A 22314-nucleotide genomic window follows, 5' to 3' on the forward strand; every position below is an offset into this window, starting at 1 on the left:
GGACTGCCACAATGAGTTGAAGAACTTAATCAAAGTACTTTGTGTTTATTCCAATCACAAGCTCCCACTGCAACCAGTGGCCAGAGTTGGTCTCATCTAAAATTGCGCATATATCATAAGAATGTGCTCTAGGTCTAATTATTAGTTTCCCTAAAGAATAACACTGAAAAAGGCATGATAGCCAGTGCTGGCAAGGCCTCAATAGTGTAAAATGTACCAGCTGGACTGGCTGTCTTTTCTGAACTGGCACAGAAATGGAACTTTGCCAGGCAAGTGCACATTGTATGCTACGTGCTGACTGATGGCAGCATTGAACAGAAAGTTGAGATGGTAGAGAGTGGTAAATGTAATGGTATTAAATCATCTTCCATAATAGGTTAGTTCTTTGTTCTTTGTCAGTCAGGTCTAGTGGGGGTGTCAGAACCTATACAGACCCAAGTGACATAAATAAAGAGATAATTAGGTGGGGTATTTATATCGTGAGTACCACAGAAGAAACTGAGTCCAGCGTGCTGGTTGCTGAGTTACTTAAATTTGATCCATATGAGGCACTGTCGCATGTCACTACCTTTAATATGCCAGATGGGAGATTCAGTTTGGTAGATGTTACCCTTCAGCCTCATAGATATCCTTTAACAATCATCTAGGATAGCAGGATGAAAGGCTTTGCCAGCACTACAGGGATTAGGGATGGAGCATCGATAATGAAACAGCATGTTACAATTCTCCATAAAGTGCTTTTGCACCAGCAAGTTTATTTTCTACAAGGTTTCTATTTGTCAATCAGCAGTTCCAGATGTGGGATCATTGATGACAGCTGATAGTCTGAAACCAGACACTTCAAAAGTCAGAGCAGTTCTGTGCATGCTTCAAAGTTCACATCCCTCTACAACAGATTGCTTAGGGAAATGTAGAATTAATAAATTAGCTGACTCAGCAATAGGCATCTGACAAGCTCAAGGACCTTTACTCAGCAATAGGCTTGGAGCAAAAGGCTTGGAACTATGCTTCTACAAGATGAACAGCTACAGACTCACATTCTGATCAGACTGCATTGTGGACAGAGGTGGCAAGGAGTTCTTGTGTCATAGTAAGTGCTAAAGTGACAGTATCATAGTTGCCAACTGGCCTCTGACTGAACCTTGTTACCCGAGAAGGAGATACAACTGCTAACTCTTCCAGAGCCCTTAATTAGGGTGTAACAAGACCTTCAAGTACCCTTCAAGCTCAGCCTGATAGCCAGTACACTCAAACCAATCAGATTGGTCAGATTATAAAAGATCCAGAGAGATTGAATTTGAGCTGCATTGTCTTCCTCCAGTTTTTTATTTTTAATTTATTTGCTTTTTGTTTGGTTATGAATGTTAGAGAACACCTTTAATAAGCATAAAAATGACAGTTCCATGTTTTACATAGGAAATTTTGGGTTAACACTGGTGAAAGAATGATAAAGACTGATAAAAGAAGAAGAAATGATCATCATTATTTTCAGCTGAATGCTGTCTCTAGTGTGTGTCCATTACTGGGTTAATGCAGGCATAATTTGTGCAACATTAACCATGCGCCGGGCAATTATTTGATTAGGGCACACCGAGAGAGATGTGGGAGTAAATCTTCTACGGCTTGCCTCACACGCGCTGCTTATTACCTTGTCAATTTGTCATTTTGTCACACCTAACAGCGATTGATGTGAATCTGTTTTTGTCAAGTCATTAACAGGCTCATTCACTCGAGGTGCCGCATCAGATAGGATCTAAACGGAAAATTATACTGAAACCACCGTAAACAGAGAACAAATTAACTATCCGCTGCAAAAAAAATAAGCAATTACATCAGGCAACGGCTGCCCCTTAATGAACACTCCATCAGCCATGAACACCTAAGTGCTTTCAGGGAAAAAAAAATCATTATCTCATTTTAATTTGCTGTGTAAATATTATGGACTATAAGAGGAATTAGTAGTGGTACTTCTAAATAAGTCAGGCATTTTAAGGCTTCTGAGGAAAGAGATGGCTAGAGCAGCCTGGTGAGCAATAGGTTGATTAGGTTGAAAAAGAAAAATGGTCAATACTTTTGGGCGACCGAAGTTTCAAATACAGATCCAGTGTACTGTACATCCTTGATAGTTGCAATATTAATATCAGTGATTTTGCTCTAATTGCACAAGACAGGGATTGCACTGTTAGTCATATTTCCTTGCCAGGGATAAAGAAGAGCTATATTAGTTAAGTCATGTGTTTTCTATTACAAAACTAAAGCCTAAGGGAGCAGTGTGAGAGGAGAGAAGAGAGCCGTTCTCATGCACATTGCCATGGAGGAGTGTGTGCGAGTGTCTGTTTCTCGTCACCTTGTCAGGCACGTCTTCAGGCTGTCCCCAGACTGCACGGCTGCTCAACGCATGCCGCCATATACATCATATGTAGAGCTTAACGTCCATGAGGAATGCAAAAGAGGCCTTCATCTAAAAGGGCACGTCATGCATCAGATCCTTAGACTCCTTAATTGCAGTCATATCTGCAACACGGACAGTTCTTTTAGAAAGGGAGCCATTACTAACTTTCTAAATACAATTACCTGAGGGATCATTTAGCACGGCAATGTTCAGCTTTACCACAAGTGCTCAGACAGAGGAGGAAAACGTGTCTGAATGCATGACATCAGTGATGGCCTTATCTTTTAAGAGGATGTCGAGAGCATATGGTTATAATCAAAGCAATCCTAAGAGAGAGATGTAAAGACGGAGCTGATTATTAAGGCCTTATTCTCAGAGGACACTGGCAATTAGAGGCAAATGGATCAGATAGTCTGGAGTCCAGCCTGTGCATCTCATTAGCGGGTAAACTGTTATGGTGCTCACCTTAACCACTTAAAAAACAGCCTTATTGCCAGTCTGAATTGGTTGTTAAGATTACAATACAATATCTTTATATTACACAATATATTGCAAACTTTTATGACTCGATTGAAGCTGTTCATTATCAAGAAAAATGGCAAAACTTTATATCACAGTATCTGCTAACAGCATTACATTTTTAAAGAGAATACAACTGAATAGCAAAACACCCTGCAATATGTCTATTTTAAAGAAATCACACAAATACATATAAACTTGTTAGTTCTACCGGAAATGGGAGGAAAATGTTGAACCCACACAAATTCAGCAGTACCAGGCACCACCATGCTCCATGCCACCCCATGAATCCACAGAGCCGCAGAGCTAAACAAGTGCCACACAAATCCAGTACAGACACTTACTTGAACAGAGCATCTGAGCAGCCCAGAGACTACTCAGAGCAAAGGTGCCAAACCACTGAACACAGTGATCAGATGATGCAGGTAGATACACATCACACACTGGGAGATCAAGGCCAGAGGATGTCTGCCACTCATTCTTAGCATTGGAACACCACCAGAACCAGCAGACAAACTCAACAAACAGCCAAAAACAGAAGACGCAAAGCAAACATCAAACCTACAAGAATATCTACAATGTAATCTCAGCCAGTAAGTTCAGGATTGAACCCAGGTTTGATACTTCCAGAATAAACAATCAGTCATAAATGCTCTAAAGCAATTTTGTTTAACAATACTATACTGTAAGTGAGTTCAAACTGAGTTCAACTGAGACTGTATCTTATACTGCACACTGGTAGCTTGATTATTGTAGAGTTGTAGCGTTTGTTGTTTTGTTGAACATGGGTTTTCTGAAAAATCCGGTGTAAGTCATGCTAGCTTAGCATACAGCTTAGCATAGTCAATGCACATGTTTTTGTGTGTGCAAGGGCCTACTGCTGCGAGACAGGAAGTATGTTTGGGTCAAGCTGTGCAGTAATGAGAATACTCACACACATACACACGTCTCATCTCGTGACTGAGATATGACCCCCTATCTCTCTCTCTCTCTCTCTCTCTCTCTCTCTCTCTCTCTCTCTCTCTCTCTCTCTTACAGAGGTGTTTATTTAATGGCACTGTGACTGAAGCTTTTTATAATTATGTTAAATACTGTCAGCCTTGATCAGACTCCACACCCAGCAATCACAGGTCCTCTTCTTACCCCTATCAACGAGAGTCCATGTGCCCGCACACATGCGCACACATGCATACACACACGCACACATACACACACAAACACACGCTCACTAATGAGCACAGACTCAGAAGTGCTAATGAAGGCACACATATAACATGTTAACTGTGCACACACACAAGTGCAGACACATTTACCATCTGACTAAGCCAAATGGCATTTAAAGTAACAATCCTCAGCTGTCATATGTGTTGTGTGCAGAAAAAAATAGCTCTTTGCCTTTAGTTTGCTCTCCAGTTGTGATTTCTTTCTTTCTTTCTTTCTTTCCTTCTTTCCTTCTTTCTTTCTTTCTTTCTTTCTTTCTTTCTTTCTTTCTCTGCTCTTCTGATCTGCAGTGCTGTTAGATAAACTTCCTTCCTTTGTTTAATCCAATATTGCAAAAATACGCAAATGTGTATACACATACAACTTGTTTGTTCATACAAACACAAGGATATTAATTTAGATTAAAAATAAAATAACACTTGACACACTTTTGTTAGCACAAGGCGAAGACCAGCCAAGATGTTTGGGTTATGTTTACACTGGGGCTATAAGGATACTTTAGCTAATAAATAAGTGATGGATTGAGTATTTCTAGAACAGCTGATCTCCTGAGATTTTTATTTCACACACAGTCTCTAGAGTTTTCTCAAAATGGTAGAATAAAGAAATAACAGAGTGAGCAGCAGTTCCGCAGACAGATGCACATTACTGATGCGAGAGGTCAATGGAGAATAGGCAGTTCAAATGGACAGAAAGGCTAACTCAGATAAGCACTCTGTAAAATGGTGGTGAGCAGAAAAGTATCTAAGAATGCACAACACATCAAACTTAGAGGCAGATGGACGACAGCAGAATACCATATCAGGTTCGTCTTCTGTCAGCCAAGAACATGATTAAGAAGGGAAAAATGTAGCTTTGTCTGATAAATCTTGATTTCTGCTGAGGCACACAGATGGTATGGCCCGAATTTGACACCAACAGCATGAATCTATGGATTGGACCTTCCTTGAATAAACATTCTAGGCTGTTGGAGGTGGTGTAATGGTGTGGGGAATGTTGTCTTAACAAACCATGAGCTTGTTAATAAAAATCAATCATCACTTTTAATGTCACAGGCTATTTGAGTACTGTTGTTGGCCATCTGCATCCTTTCATTTGCACTATTTAAAATCTTCTAATGCACCGTACCACAAAGCAAAAATCATCTCAAACTGGTTTCTTGAACATGACAATAAGTTCAGATATCTTCAGCGATTTTCTCAGCCTGTGGATCTAAATCCAGTAAAGCACCTTTGGGATGTAGCAGAACAGGAGATTCACATTATAAATGTGCACCTGAAAAATCTGCAGGTACTGTATGATGTAATCATGTACTCACGCTAACACACAGTGTTTAGCTATACAATGTACTTTTGAGGATTATTATAGATAATGACATTGACAGTGTCAGAAACTAATGTTACATTGTTTAGAAAGCTTGATTATTAGTAGAGACTCTTAAAAAAGCTTTAGCCCCCAAAATCATCAAAAATCATTTCCTTATGCTAGTTCAAGTAGGTCAGGGACTAAGAATACGTTTAAGTTTTTAGAGTAGAAGTTGCGTGAGAAATGAGAGTATACAGTAGGTCAAGGCCAAAAAGTCTACTTGAGAAACTCAGTACAATTTGAGGAAAGTATTAGACATGCAGTTTGCTAAACTCAAATCTGACAGTGTTCACATTCAAAACTCAAGAAGCAAATTTCAGCAACCCTACATGTCTTGGCTGATACATGTAGGATAAAGGGGAAATTATGTAAATTTTACTTTTGGCTGAAGTATCACTTTTACCAATCATAACTTTCCACTAGCCTGTGTAAACATGTGCTCATGAAGCCATGTTGATTTAATCTGATTCTGTGTTCTTACCTCTTGGCAGTATTTGCACTTAAGGGATATTTCCAGTTTGTGTTAATAGATTGCCTTATTCAAAGCCATGAGTGTATTTGGAAAATACTTATTTAGGAAATATTGTAGTTTCCTCTTCTAAACTTGAGCAAGGTCTTGCACGGACTGTGCAGGCCTGATTTACTTCTTCACTATGCATATTTTCCACTGTGGTCCAGTTTCATTTCCTGTCTAGAAATGAGTGTGAGGGAAAAATGTTTTTCACATTAGCCCATTAAGTCTGAGTGTCAACTCACTTGAAATAAGGTGAGTGAACAAGAATCGTAGCATTTTGGGTGATTTTATACAAAAAAAAAAGTTATCCACTCCTGTGCAGAAGGTAGCTCAACAAATAATCACTAAATCTGTTGGGGATGATCTGGACCCAGTTACTCACTGATTTAAGATGTACAGAATTCAAAAAGGCAATAAAATATAATAAATGAAGGGACGCACCCCTCTAGGAATGCTAGTTGTGCGTGAGCAAAACTCTTTCTGCTTTTTCCTCGCTGTCTTCCATCATCACTTTAATCCCTAGAATTACCAGCAAAGCCTGCTTTCTGAAAATCAAAATCATTCCCTGTGCTGTAATCACGCGATGTAGGGAAAATGCACAAATGAACGTGGTTAAGCTCTAAGTAAATATTTGAGGCATGTTTCTGGCCATGCTATAACGAGGAGTGTCACAAGAGAAGATGCAGTTTCTAATGGACAGGGCTTCCTGCCATGAGCATAAAGTTTGTAGATTTGCTATAACAGTGGAGATAAAAGAAGACACCATTCGTAACTTGGCTTTTCATTCTCAAATGATGTGGTAGGGGAAAGCCTTCATTCCAAACCAGAAACTGTTTTAAATCTAAGTAAAGAGCTGGCAGAAGAGTTCAAACAGAGGAAAGTCACACACATATTCCAGCTTTTAGCTTGACTTGTGTGCTGACAATAAGCAGCCTTGCATGGATGGACATGTAACTCCATAAATGTACTGATCAAAAAAACTTCACACATGCACGTCTGCTACACAATCCTGAGTCTGTCTGAAGGCTTCATGTAGTATAAAGAAAAAATATACTTACAGATGCTTCTGTGTGTTTCACTATGAAAATGTACGTTTTTTTTGTTGTTTTTTTTTTGCTATAGGCTTTTTCCACACACGGCATAAATACAGTACTTTCACCGACTGGTTCTTAACAAAATATAATATATTACATTTTATAAAATTACAGTATGTAAAATTCAAAAAGGGACATTTTATGTAATGATGAACATTACAAAATTAGCCGTGTTTCCATGTTTTTATTTACGACGAATGTTTGGTAATAATACATCATATATGTTTGCGAGCAAGCTTTTAGCTATCGATGAAATAACATTAGCTACTTAAAAACATAGAGTGATTACATTTAGATGAAAATACATTTCATACATCATTATTCATGAAAATAATATTTAACGATATTTCATTAAATGTTGATTATATTATAATAATTAACAAGATGGATAAATGCTGATCAGCAGGCTAAAAAAATTAAAATGACAAGAAAAGTAGACACTGAAAGAACACATTAAATATAAACACGTGTTGGGTGGAGTCCAACAAAAACCCCAGCGTACAATGCAGCCTACAAACATGGTAACCACTGTCATTGAGTGAACTGTCATGGACATGTTCACTCAATCTCATCCACGAAGTCTACAAGGACTCTCACAATCACCATTCATCATGAAATATACAATTTATTTCATACCAGTCTAGAGCAAGCCTATTGACTGTCATTGTCTATCTGCTTCTCTGATCCCATGATTCCATATTGAATATTATTTGTTCATCGCTTTGCCATTGCCTGATTTTTTTTATTTCTTTTTTTTTTTTTGCCATGTTTTTGTCTGGATATTTCTGCAGGTTTGTTAAATAAAGTCATTGTTTACCTGCATCTGAACCTGTCATCTGACAAGACGGGTTTAGAGCAGCTCATTCTGAGATATACAAAGACACATATATTTGAAAATTGTTACTGTTATCTAATGCATTAAATAATGTTAGTGTAGGGAGCATAATATAAAACATTAACAAATATAGCAGGGTTCTGAACTATCATAAACCATACAGATAGAACTATGGGAACTATCGTGAACAATCATGATGAATCATGAATGATTGGAATGTTGTGATCCCACTACCAGCATGCTCCCACTGTCTCTTAGGATCGGCGTGCCATGCACGGCACAGAAAACAAAGTGACCACTAGGGGATGAGTAAAGATTAGTTTATACTCTCAAGATTTTCTTAAGCCCACACACAAAGCATAATATGATCATAGCCGTCATACTATTTGAAAAAAAAGTGGAGAAAACTGACCTAGGTGGCGCTAGACCAGTTTTTCCCTTATATTTAGACGCTTCCCTTTCTTCACTGGGGTAATATTTTCCAAAACAAATATTCCACAAAAATCCCCACAGGTCCAAGGACCTGGAACTTTTAATCCAAAACGCTTTTTTCGCCTCGCAAATATTCCGTTTGTGTTCCGAAAACTGGAAACAGTAGTGCGCCACCATCTTGTTTTTCGGCTCTAACTTCTCATTGGGGGTTTCTAAATTTACGTCATATTTATAGCCCAGGGCCTAACGAATCAAACAAGCCCTTACTTGAGCCAATCGGTGCTGGTATTGCAGAGATAGACGGCTGAGAAGCCAATGATGTCATGACATCATTTTTGGGAACCCGCATTTGACTGACAATTACTCCTTCCAATAGCAATGAAATGGGCCGGGACCTCTACAGCTCTTTAGCCAATAAGGAGACGATTCCAACGGTATGCAACATGCCACGTCTCCGCAGCCTGAAGCTGCGTGAAAAAGGTGCGCAAAAGAATTATTGCGCAATCCACGACCTTTTCACACTCTCAGAGCTCAGGGTGTCAGGTTACAGGCCTTTTTACACAGCAGACTTGTAGACAGAGAGGCTCTGTGTGTTTTAGGCCTTTTAAACTGAGCATGCAGTCTTTTAATTCAAAGTTATACAGTAAACAAGTACACAAAAACACATGACCGGACGGACTGTAGAAAAATATTTTTATTGAAGCCATTTTTGGGTCTTTTGACTTGAAATTTTTTTTGGTGAAAGCCAAGACATGTGACTATGACCCTCAGTTGTTATTTGGGCCCTAACATGTTCCAGAGAAATAAGATTAATCAGTTTATCAGGTAAACAACTCAGGCGGAAATGAAAACCTTCCATTCTGGCCTCTGTAACTTTGAAACTGACACTTGTATCTGAAACTAGAGAATCTCTTCTTTCCAATGAGACCAGTCTCACCCCTGTGTGTCAAAGTATCTGGGAGCTGTACCACTTTTTGTTGGGTAGGTCATGTAGGCGAAAAAACCTGCAAAAAGGGGGCGAGGTCTTAGGATACACTGGATAAAACACATATGCCAATTGAGTAAAATGTAAAGTAAAATGTAAATGTAACATCTTAACTCTCAGCTAAACACTGACATAAGGACAGGCACACTCCGACACCTTAGAATTTATTTAATGCTCAGACCTGCTACCTCTTCTACTATCTACTATCGAGACAACATGAAAGCACTTAGCACTTTCAGACATGTGTAAGATATGTGAGTGTGTTAACTGCATCATTTTTCTAAAGCAATGAAACAAGCCTACGATTGATCATTATTTTATGCTCTTTCTGTTTATTTGCCCTAACCAAGCAGCTAAAGCCGTTCTATGAATTAGAAACCTTTCTACCTTTTTTAGTATGACACAGGGGTTTACCTGTCACCAGAGCTCTAATCTCCAGCTCTGATAAACTGCTGCTTCAGCCCTGCTGTCTCCTATAGCTCTTTTCTCAACAAGCTCTGTGTCCTCAGGTAACACAGATAGCCATTTGCTGGCTCTAGAAGAAATTTACTTAGCTGTACCGGCTGTGATTAGAATCCAGTGCAGCCTCTATGAGCCCTTATTGTTACAGACCAGGCAAACAATGCCGTCCAGGCCTCATTAGATCTGTATGCCCTTGAAACATGATCCAGAGTGATCACAATGCATCCTTTGAGCCTAATTCTGTCAAACTGCAATTGACTCAGTGTGATAATAGGAATGGTGCATTGCTACTGACCAAAAAGGGCATTACTTCTCTCTTGTGCCAGAAAAAGTTGCTACAGAGCTTTGTACAGCTATTTTCAGGGAGAAATATCAGAGAGATATCAGGCATCAGAATGAGACACATGAAAAGAGACCAGAGAGACACATCAGAAAATAACAGCTTGGAAGAGTTGTGGAAAAAGATACCAGAGGATAACCCATAAAGGAGAGATACCAGAGAAACTCAAGTTTATTTGTATAGCGCATTTTACAATTGACATTGTCTCAAAGCAGCTTTACAGAACATAAACATAGAACAAAAGGTTATTATAAAGAATAATATAAAGATTAATAGAATACAAAATTCAAGATTAATATTAGATATATTTAAATGTGTATGTATTTATCCCCAATGAGCAAGTCTGGGGTGACTCAGGCAGCAGTGGCAAGGAAAAACTCCCTTGAATGGAAAGAAGAAACCCTGAGAGGAACCAGACTCAAAGGGGAACCCATCCTCATATGGGTGACAATGGAAGGTGTGATTATAAATATACAAAAAGTATATTAAGTATAAAGTAAACAGGAGAATAAAGAGCAGAGAAAGACACACTGGAAAAACATACTGGAAAGATACACATAGAAATCAGGATTCCAGCAGGAGATGCATCAGAAATAACTAATATAATATATAACTATAATAAATAATAACAAGATACTTTAGAGACAACAGAAAAAGTTACAAAAGAGAGACATGAGCAGGAATGAGAGACACATCTGAAAGAAACTTTAGAAAAATAAGTTGCTCATCAGTCATCAGAACAATATTCAAAACAGAGACACAAGAGAGGACAAAACATTGAAAAAGATACAAGAGAGATAAAGGAGAAAAGTAATCTCATAAAGAAACACAATAGAGAAAAGATACCAGAGAGAGACACAAAAAAATAAAGATACCAGAGAATTTTAATGTTTTATAAGACATTTACAAATAATGGTTTATTATGGTAAGTCAACTGGTTTAGTCCCAGTTGAAGTCTAATGTGGTTTGATCACAGTGAGAAAGCAACCTGACCCCAAATCAGCGCAACCACAGGAAATGAACCAAACTTGACATGTATTTTGGTTTGCAGGAGGAAGTTTTACCAGATGTGTTGCCAGCCACATTGCAGAACAGCTCATCCAAAGGGCAGAGACATAGAGCTGCGGAAATGCAATGTGTTCTGGATATTTGGACAGATGATCAAAAGGAGAAATAAACAGTGACAAAAATGTTTTAACCTAGCCATTTGTGTTGGGTTCTGGGGTGAGTTCGATGTGCTCACTGGTTTGTTTACTTCTCCAATAAGCAAATTTCTGACCAACTGAACGATTTTTACAAGGATCTTATCGGAGAATGTTTGTTGTTGTTGTTGTTTTTGTGTTGTTATTTTTTTTACATGGATTAATAGGTGTGAAGGTGAGTTTACAGGTTTAACAACAATTAAGTCTACCTGCCTTACTATAGCTTTAATTTAGCTTGTAATTCTGGCCAGCCCTGGCAGAACATTCATTTTATACAGAACACAGTTTCCATTAACTGTATTTTGTTTGGTCTGAAGCACTACTAGTTTAAACTAACCGAACACAACCATCATGCTTTTGAAGACTTCAACTAACAGTATATGTTTACCTTCTATCCTTTCAGCAGTCACTTATAAGTATGGTACAATCCAGTCTAAGGGTCTTGCTCAAGGGCCCAGCAGTGGCTCGCTGGCAGTCCTGTGATTTGAACGAAACCTTAACTGCTGTGCTGCCACTGCCCACATATATGAACTAATGATTTGTTTCTGGAAGCCAGTAGAAGTTTGTCAGCGTGTAGGAGTGTGTCAGAAGAGTCACTCTCAAAAGCTGCAGTGTTTTCAATGTAGTGTGTGTCAAGATGGTATTAATGCCCATTTTTGGTAGATGCTTTTTTTTGTCATACAAAGACTGTGGTGTTTGTCAAGGTTTGCCTAGCTAAGGTATTCCAGAGGTGAACATGTGTTGTGTGTTACACAGAAACACAACAGCAAATTGCTAATTGCTAAGGCTAATTGCAGGCTGTGGAGGCAGTGCAGCAGCTGGGGTTAAAACCATCGGTAGGTAATGGAGTCATAAAAATGTCAGCAAGGTCAACTCCACCAATTATTTCCATTCTCACATATGATTCCCTCTCTCTCTCTCTCTCTCTCTCTCTCTCTCTCTCTCTCTCTCTCTCTCTCTCTCTCACTTATTACCATCATTATGGCAAGCCCTCAGGGCCTTTCTCACACGCTGCAAAATAGACTCATTTTAGCAGCTTGCAAAAACAATAGAATAACACTGGGAAAAAAAAAACGCAGTAAGCAAGTGGTGAGTGAAGCACAGCACAGCTGACACGCATGTCTACAGCGATCCATGGCTCCCATAATTAACTGTCAACCTTTCTCACTCTCTGAATGGGTAGCCTCCTAATACAAGGTTAGCAGTGAACTAACTGCACCAAGTCAGCCCGCAAACACCTTCTGACAGAACAAAACTTCCTGTGGATGTAAGGCATGTTCCTCTGCTCCCATCACACTGAGACAGAAGGAGAAAAGAGACAGTACTAGCTTCAAACGTGCCATTTTGATCTCATCTCAGATATCTTCAGAGCTCTGCCATACGGGCCAATATGCATTTTGTCAGAATTACATTACTTACATCTGTGCCTTGAAGTGACTTAAAGTAGCATGTATTTAAACCTCTATAATGTATTTCCTATATAAATAGGCAAGACTGCACAAAATATGGAAAATATGCAGTCTATGTTTTCATGGCACATAGCTTCACAGATTTAGGGTGCAATCATTTAATCACCCAGCATGAAACCTGTCAAGAACTTTTCTCCTTCTTTATACAAACCTACACCAATAAACATTTCTCTCTGTTAAGGGCTCGGGTACAAATATAACACAAATGAATCCCAAAATATAACCCATTATTCAGAATGAACAGAAAAAAATCGCATGAGGTATAATAATAAAAGAAAAGGAATTTGGTGAGTAAGAGGTGCCTGCTTTTTCAGCTTTATATTCATCCTTAGTAACTGCCTGGTCAGGGTCATGGAGTTTATATTAGGCTACTAGTTTGGTTATATGCTAAATAGTTCCAAACCTTATTAGAACATTTTATGGACAAGTACAAAAAACTGCACAAGTGAGATTTGCCATACCAACAAATAAATCCCAATAAAGTCTAATTATGACTTCATAAAGTTCAATTATGGATTTGGTGTCATAGCTAGGTTTAAGGAACAGTCAGTGGTGTTATGACTCAGCCCGGACTTTGGCCACGTGCATTTGTTTGTTTACTGTATGTTCCTCGTCACATGTCTGCCCTGCCCTTGTCTGCCCTGCCCTGTTTCTACGCCTGCTCCTAATTGTACCTTATTGTCTTGTGTATTTAACTGTGCCACGTTGCCTTGTGCAGCACGGAATCTACTGTTGTCTTGTCCTGTCTTCTGTCCGTGTCCTGTTTAGTGTTTCCTTTGTTATTAAACCCTGTTTATTTTGGCTATCCTGCGTTTGGGTCCGCTTCCTTACCTTACGTCATGACAAGTGGCAAACTTCATAACCAGGCATAATGGTCAGGTTCATATTTAATATTTTTAAAATTAAATATTTAGAATTATGACACTCACATGGGGTTTAAATCAGATACAACATTTAGACATTTAGAGGGCTAAATATATGCCGATACATATATATCATGGCACTGCATTATACCCCTAAAATATAGTATATCATACAACAGTTACTGTTTGCTAATTTAATTTGTTGAGCATTGTTTATAGGTTATATTTAGCATAACCTCACTGGCATGTTTTGCTGTGTATTTCAGTTCACTTGTCTTTGTTTCGACTTCCTAATTCAAAGCAGTTAATACAGTAGAGTCAATGATATAATCAGTGGATGTGGCAATCTATAAATTTCAAGAGTATAACTTTTAAGTTAAAATATGAAAGCTCATCTGATGATTATGAAAAGGAAGCAGGGACATCAGTTTCATCATTGTGAGATAGCCAGCCCTCTAGTGAGAGTAACTTCTTAACAAACATTTGGCAACATTGCATCCAAAACGTCAGTTATTAAATATTCATTCCATGCTTATAGAACTGTAATATTAATGTAATATCACATTCCCAATGGTGAGATTCTGAATATCTGCACAGCAGTAAATTAGCCATATATAATCATATAGTAATTGTCCTATGTACCATATACTGTAGCGATTCTCTACTTACAATTGAATACATTTTACGATTTATTCAGGAGAAACCTGTAGTTTGATAACATGAGTGTAACAAGCCAAGCTAACATCGTTGCTGAAAACAAAATGCAGAAGAATAAAACTATGCGGCCAAACGTAAAAACACAGCTTGGAATTGATAAATAAGTTGCCAATTCTCCATTACAGCTTCCAAAAACAGCCTGATCAAAGAGGACTTTAAATTCAATTAACAGTAATGCTGTTAATGAGCCCATTAAAAGAAGAATAATGGTGAATTAGGCCAATCTGGGTTAGGGATAGCCTGTGTGACAACCATCTGGCCAAAACAGGAGGCAAATAAGAAAAAAAAAGGATTGCACCATGGCCAATGTAACCATCCAAATACATGTTTGGACCTTTGCCATATGGCCTCATCTATCTTGTCTCTAAGAATGTGGCATCTCTGTCAAAATGTCTCTAGCTGTGAACATCTGGTAGGGACCAAGAAAACAAACTACTGCTACACCTCTAAAGCGACATGTAGCCATTTTGTTATGCAGCAGCCTACATTAACCTCGGCCCATTCTCTTTAATCTGAGGCAGCAGAGCGAGATGCTTTGGTTTAGTTTGTTCACACCACAGAAAAAGACTCTGGGGGTCAATACATTAGCAAACATTAGTGCACTTTCAATTTGCAAGGGAGGCATAAATTCACTTTAACTGCTCTTGGCTCATGGCTGCACTGAAACGGCCCATTTTGTTAATTTGTTTCAATTTTCCAAGATGTAGCATAATGAATCAGGAGTGTACCGAGTGTGATAGGCATCCGAACGCCAAGGACAAGGTCGATCAGGAGCAGCCTTGAGAGTCAGCAGAGAGAACCTTTCATCTGGGCATTTTTAGGGCAGAGTGTGCAGTCTCAGGTACACAGTTTGAACTTGAGTCGAGAGATAATCGCAGCACAGTGATTTAGTAAGAATGGTCTTGCAATCTGAGATTAATATGCCGAATTTATCTGCAAATGATATACGTAACACATTAGGAGAAGTTTGCACAGAGAAATTATGATTCTAGAAGATTATGATCAATCTCAGTGACTGGAACTGCATTGTCTATTTTTTCTAGATTTTCATTTATTTGTCAGCTTATATACTTTTTTAAGAGTTATTATGCAACATGCTTTATAGATATGTAGGCCCAAATAACTTACAGGCAAGCTGAAAACTGTCTAAATCGTACAAATTGAGTAAAAAAATGACCTCTTAAACACCTCAGACCCGTCAATGAGTCCTGTGTCATTTCCCATTCTTGTACTTAACTCTCATAGAAATCGCCTGTATTATAATATTGACAGTAGGCTATTATTCATTTATTTACTTATAACTATTCCTAATAAATATTATGCCGCAGACCTTTGTCCTTTTTCATATAATTGGAATCTCATATGATTAGTGACATCTTGACTATTTAACACAAGAGAATAACGTTAGCTTTTCATTTACATGACTGTTGAACAACATTGAACATAACGTTGTATTAGTTTATCACAGCGACACTCATCACTGTAGAACCAATTATTATCGTCTCGCACAAGGCTTGTTCTTCCTTGGATATTTCTCTTAATTATTACTCTCATTACTATGTTTAGCAGCCATAATAATTAGAAAATTGATTTGATTTGCGATTGATATGTTTTCATTGGGTTTGTGAGAGCAGACTCAGACAGGCAAATGCAATTACACTAAGCTTATAGCTTTAATGAATATTCATTAATGATGTTCACACTGATTTACTTTTCATTCCATTTCTCACTTCCGAAGCTGTCTAAGCTGTATGAGCTTCGGTTAATGAAAACTATTTGAATCAGAAACTGAGATGAAATTTAAACAGGATCTATGTGGAAATGTTCCTTTTTTTATTTTTTATTTTTTAACTGCCATTATGTCATCCTATGGCATAATAACATCACTAACACCAGTGTTTAAATTCTGGACAAAAAAGTTTGGTGCACTTAAAGCTATTGCTGTAAATAATAAATAACATGAAAAGTATAATTAAATTGAAAAATCTTGAACTGAAATTTACTTTTTGACTATTTATTATTATTATTATTATTATTAGTAGTAGTAGTAGTAGTAGTAGTAGTAGTGTGGTTTAATGGACAATCAACTAATCTTATCTTAGTATTTTCAGCAATCATTAAGTAATATCCCATAATTTGAAAATTATTTAAAAGGTCATGGATCTGAACCAAGCAACATGATTTTTAAGCACAGGGATGGTAACCTTCAAATCTTCTCTCAAATCAAGCCCTGAGTAGAAAATGTCAGAAATGTGATGTGTTTGTAGATAGAGTGCATTAATTACATACTGCAAGTTTCCATGTACTGCACGTGTGTGTGTGTGTGTGTGTGTGTGTGTGTGTGTGTGTGTGTGTGTGTGTGTGTGTGTGTGTGTGTGTGTGTGTGTGTGTGTGTGTGTGTGTGTGTGTGTGTTTTTGTATAGACAAAGTGTCCCATAAAAATAAAATTATGTGAGTGATTTGGACATGTGGGAAATAATAAAATTTTTAAATTTTAATAAAAAAATAATTTTTAAAATAAATATATTAAATAAATTTTAAATATAAAAAACTGTTAAAACTACAAAAAGATCCACAAATTCCCTTTGGTTACTGGAGTTAAGGTTATCGCGTTATTAGCGACATTAATAATTATGTCAGTGGAAGGTCTTTTCAAGGATAAAAAGACAAACGTGTGTGTGTGTGTGTGTGTGTGTGTGTGTGTGTATAATATGTACAATTCAACTGAATGAGCTTTATTAATTAAAGGTCTAGCTGGATACTTTCTATTGCATCCTCTATTAAAATTCTGCACTGACATAACTTCTTCCTATGTTGATAACAACAACAAAAACAACAACAACAAAAAAAGCTGTGCTGACAGTTGTGCGTCATTCAACTTACCTGCAATAAGGACTTTACAGGTGTCTTCACAGCCATCGTCCATTATTTTTTTAACCTTCTTGAACTCTTTCAAGCACGTTTCAATGTGCTCACTGTGCCATTTCCTGTCCTCTGTCCCCTCTCTTTTGTTACAGGCAGACGTTCTCATAAACACATCTAGCACCGATATAAGATGCTGTTCTGTAAGTTGACAGCTGTAAGGCAGACCCACACAAACACACACACACACAAACACACAGTGATCTGCTGTCCTTAACTGACAGAACCCTGGCCCCAAACTTTTCCAAAGTGTATGCCTCACTTTTGTTTTCATGTAATGGAGAGAGATCCAATCGGATCACGTCTTTTTGTTTGGCAGTGCCCATACAGGAAGTGACTGAGTCATTCTTAGTGCATGTCGAGAAAAACATGTGCATGCTCCAGTCAGTATGAAGTCATAAACAGGATGGGGCTTGGCAAGTTTCCAAGCTGGTACAACAGAACCACGTAATGACTAAAGTAAATCATTTCACTTTCATTTAATAAGCACCGTAATGTTTTTTAATTACATTGCTCACACTGTTGGGTCGAAGGATAGCATTCTACAGCTGCTTGGATATTATAGTCTTCCTGTTTGATGTCGAAACTTTATTAACCTCAACACATATAAAGTTTCCATGATGTAAAAAAAATCTCAAATTAAGTAAGAGGGTTTACGTAAACCACTGAAAACTAGCAGACTTTAATGAGCTAATATTACTTCACATGTTGCGAAGTTTCCCAGAGTGTATAGTTTTTCATTTCATCCCTTTCTTCACTGCTGCACAGAACCTTGGTCCAACATTGTTCGCTTTGGAGAAAGAAAACCCGGTCAGCGTATCACTTTTGTGGGTAGTGGTACTGCCGAAACCACATGCAGAGGACGTCTGTCAAAGGGCTTTGATGTGACTTTTTTGTGCATACAGTAAGTGACCATGCACTCAAAAGCCATGATTTTAAATGCCCTACTCCTGTACTGGAGTCAGATTACAGAGACCTGCATTTAGTCAAGTTTATTACCACATCACTAAATTCACATACAGAGCTTTTACATTAGTCCTTTAAAATTAAAACTGAGGAGCACTACATATAAACTCAATTTTTAGATCTCATGAAACAGCCAGAATGGTAACGTGATAAAAGAAATATTACAGTAAATACCTGAAAATAGTCAGGTTTAAGTTAATGTGCACTAAACAGGTATACAACCTAGTCTGAGTTATGTTAAATCTAGTCTGTATCCCAAGAACACTTTTGTGGGAAGTCAGAGCAACACAACAACAACAACAACTAAAACCCCATTTGAATACAGATAGTAACAACATTTCTAAAACAATTTCAATAAAGTGCTTATTTATCCTTATTAATATTTCCAGGAACATACAAACTGCCTGCATTAGCATCTACATAAATGGTTAAAACACAAGTAGAACTCTGTTTACACCTTAAAAGGTGTATTTGATTGGCTTGGAGGACTACTTGCGTTGCTGTGTCACACCTCCAGGGTCAGTCCTAAGTTTATGTTACTATCTGGGTCTGTGTATTCACTGTGGTTTCTGCCCATCTCCCTAAAACATACTAGGGGTGAATGGAATATGTTGAATTGTCTCTAGATGTGAATGTGTGTGAGTGTACAGTATGAGCGCATGTGTGTGTGTGTGTGCATGGTGTCCTGAATGGTCCCATCCAAGGTATCCATGCTGAGTGTTCCCGATATTCACCCTGACCATCAGTTACTGAATATCACTGATAGATTTCCAGTGAAGGAGTTTAACAGGACCGTGGTACTCGTTAGCTAGCTAAGGAAGCAGACTGCACTGCTACCTCACACACAGGGTCCAAGGTTATCTCCTGTTTTCAAGCTTCTTTCATGTGCAGAATTTTGAACATTCTTCTACTCTCCTTGTATGAGTGAATTAGCTACTTACATTTATGTTTACATTTTATAAATTGGTTACAGAATGTTATCGAATGACTTCCAAATATTCTATGTTGTACTGTACACATTAGTAACAGTAATCATTAAAAGTGGATTAATGACTTATAATTGCCACTAGGTCTGAATGTCTGCACCTGTTGCCCTTTGATTCATTGGTATCCCATTCAGGGTTTATTCACAGCCTTTTAATTATACATACCTTTAGCTAAAAAAAACTCATTACACTGATTGTAAGGCTCTTGCATGTTTGCCTTAACAGATATGTGTTGTTGTTATCTGATGATAAAATCAGCTGTGAAATAACAGAAACATGGACAGAGCAGAGTGATAGAAGCAGATGGAGCAGAATATAGAAGGAACATACAGTACAGTAGGAGTAGAGCAGGCTGAAGTAGAGGCAGATGGAGATGAAGTGAGTTTAGAGATTAGGCATAAAGCTAAACTTAAAGTTACTGGAATTTAGTAGAATTTTAAAATGCATATTATTTGTAAATTTACTGGACTTTTTAACTGGTACACATGGAATTTTTTAGATTATCAAATGAACATTTTTCATAAAGACAAGACAGAGTGCCAACAGGGTTTCTACTTTTACATCACAGAGGAGTTCAGAAACACAGAAAGCTCATGTGTTTAGCACAATCCAGTCCATGAACTGCAACTCCCATCATGCACCACAGCCTATAAACATGGCTGCACCAGATTTCACTTCCCAGAATACACACACTGCCTTTTCTCAGTCACCAAACTTGACACACACTTGTGTTCTGACTATACCATCCTTTTGATAATGTGTTTAAATGTGTGAGTTGCTGCTAGTGGTGTAATTATAAGAAAATTCTTAGAAATGTGGACGTTTCCCTTTAAAATTAAAGAGAAGATCCTAGTAAAGATAAAGGCTATTCAAAAAGCATCTTAACCCTTAAAAGAGCTCATAAGGTCATAAAGAGTTAGAAGTAGGGAGGAAGACATTTAAGAGGTTTAAGAGTTTCTTTAGCAGAGGAGAAAATGACCGAAAGATAAAGAGGGAGAAGAAATGTATTGTATACAATATTTCATAATGATAGCGAGTTAATAAGTTGCTACAGATTAGATCATGTAGTGATGTTTTTTTGCGACCAATCATATTAGAGGTAACATATAAAATGATATAATTTGGCTTTATGACATTTCTGTGCTGTGTCAGAGATGATTACATTTACATTTACAGTACATTTATTACATTTGTAACATACAGATGTTAGCGAATCTCTAATATGAGCGATCATGAACGTAATCCCTACACAATATTGCCTCAAATATTTTAGCACAGAGACAAAGTGAAGGCTTATAATAGACCAGATTTTAAAATCACTTCTACTTTTTTGTTGGACAACTAATCACAGTCTTCCAAAGAATGTGTCCTACCTAGTAAGGGGTTTAGCCGCGTCCTCTCAAGATAAAAGCTGATGTATTTTCCTTGCTCAGATTGACTCTGAGATTGGTCCTGAATCACTCTTAAGATTCCTAGTTAGAAATTTCTAAGCTAAATTAGGAGCTCTCTAAGATCATTCTCAGAATTTTTTAATAAAACTCAGTTTTCCTGTCTCAGCCTCCATCTAGTGACACTTGTTTAATATAATCATCTATTACAATATTTCAGCAATTATTTAGCATGGACTCGACTAATGATTAAAGGGGCAGGTTAAGCATTTGTATAATAACAAACCATGTGTTTTTTACAGAAGGTTGTAAAAATTACTGCAAGCTAGCAATGTGCTGACAATCCATGTCTTATCAAAACCCTAAAAACAAAAATGAATGTGGAACAAATACTTATTTCATGAAAAAAGTCAGGTAGATTATTATGGCTTTATGACGGTAGCAGGTGCTTTGCCTGAAAGCCTTAATAGTGACCAGGTCATCTTATTTTCTTATCTTTGGATTTAACTACTTTTCTCTATTCATTTTATTGTCAAACACAAAAATATGAATACATACATACATAAATACATATGTATGTATGCAGACTATATATATATATATATATATATATATATATATATATATATATATATATATATATATATATATATATATATATATATATATATATATATATAGTACTATGTATCCAGCAGACTATATTCCATATCATAACCAATCCAGCACTTTGGGGATGTAAGAGGAAACTGGAGGAAATGGAGGAAACCTAACTGGACACAGGAAGAACATGTGGAACTCCACACAGAGAGCAACCTGAACTCTGGGTCAAACTGCAAACACTCAAACTGTGAGACATTTACAGCATTTTTCGGATTAAAATTTTTTTTTTATAAATTAAAAAATGTAAAAACCGAAAGCTTACAGTGCCTTGTGATTACTGTTTTAGTCATTCTCCTGATTAATTTCAAGTCACCAAATCATTGTAGAATATTTTAGAATCATATCAGAATTTTTGATATTTTAGTCACTTGAGGATTTTGCTTTGTTTTTTTCTTGTTATAATTTTTTTATTTTTTTTTTATTGGTGCAGTCACAATGAAATGCTTGATTTTGCTGCAAATTTCTTCAAAATTTGTGATGCAACGAGGTTTTTTGGAGTTGTGGAAAACTACTTGAACTACTTTTAACCTATTACTAGGGAAGACACACATGTAATTACTTTCTCTGATAGCTGTATTCATGTTCGATTAATGTGAACTGAAGAGGGCTTTGGCAGGGTGTGCATAGTAATGACATCACATGATGCATTTTGGCCCAAACCAGAGGAAAATCGCCTTTTGAAAAATTTCATGCTCCTCCAAATATTGCAGAGTTTGGTTTGTGTATTTTTGCTGTGAACACTTGTTATTTTTGACAGTAGAAGAGAAATAACTACACAATATTTATCTTTAATGTTTTCTTTTCTAAACTTTTCTAACATACCTATGTTGGATATGGCAACTTCATCTGTCAGTCTTCTGACCAAAGCACAGAAACATCATTATAAATATTGTCTTTATAATGAGGTACATCTAACTGTCTGTGAGTTCCAAATGTTTCTAAACAGAAATTCTTTAAGACAAAGCTACATACAATATAT

At 37.3% G+C, this 22314-nt stretch overlaps 1 protein-coding gene across 6 annotated transcripts in view; it reads right to left on the reverse strand.

Moving 5' to 3' along the window:
- Positions 1–20797, reverse strand: part of LOC113642838 — a 127809-nt gene extending 107012 nt beyond the window's left edge. For 2 of the 6 annotated variants that reach the window (XM_027146527.2, XM_027146529.2), the window contains exon 1: positions 17294–17619. In XM_027146527.2, coding sequence (XP_027002328.2) covers positions 17294–17606 — 313 coding nt within the window. In that variant the 5' untranslated portion in view covers positions 17607–17619. Of the gene's footprint in view, positions 1–17293; positions 17630–20657 lie in introns of those variants that run through there. The other 4 variants (XM_047813770.1, XM_047813767.1, XM_027146526.2 and 1 more) reach the window with 4 other exon arrangements.
- Between the last annotated feature and the right edge of the window lie 1517 nt (positions 20798–22314).

This window comes from Tachysurus fulvidraco, chromosome 5, assembly GCF_022655615.1.
Source record: "Tachysurus fulvidraco isolate hzauxx_2018 chromosome 5, HZAU_PFXX_2.0, whole genome shotgun sequence".
In the NCBI taxonomy this organism is placed as follows: domain Eukaryota; kingdom Metazoa; phylum Chordata; class Actinopteri; order Siluriformes; family Bagridae; genus Tachysurus; species Tachysurus fulvidraco.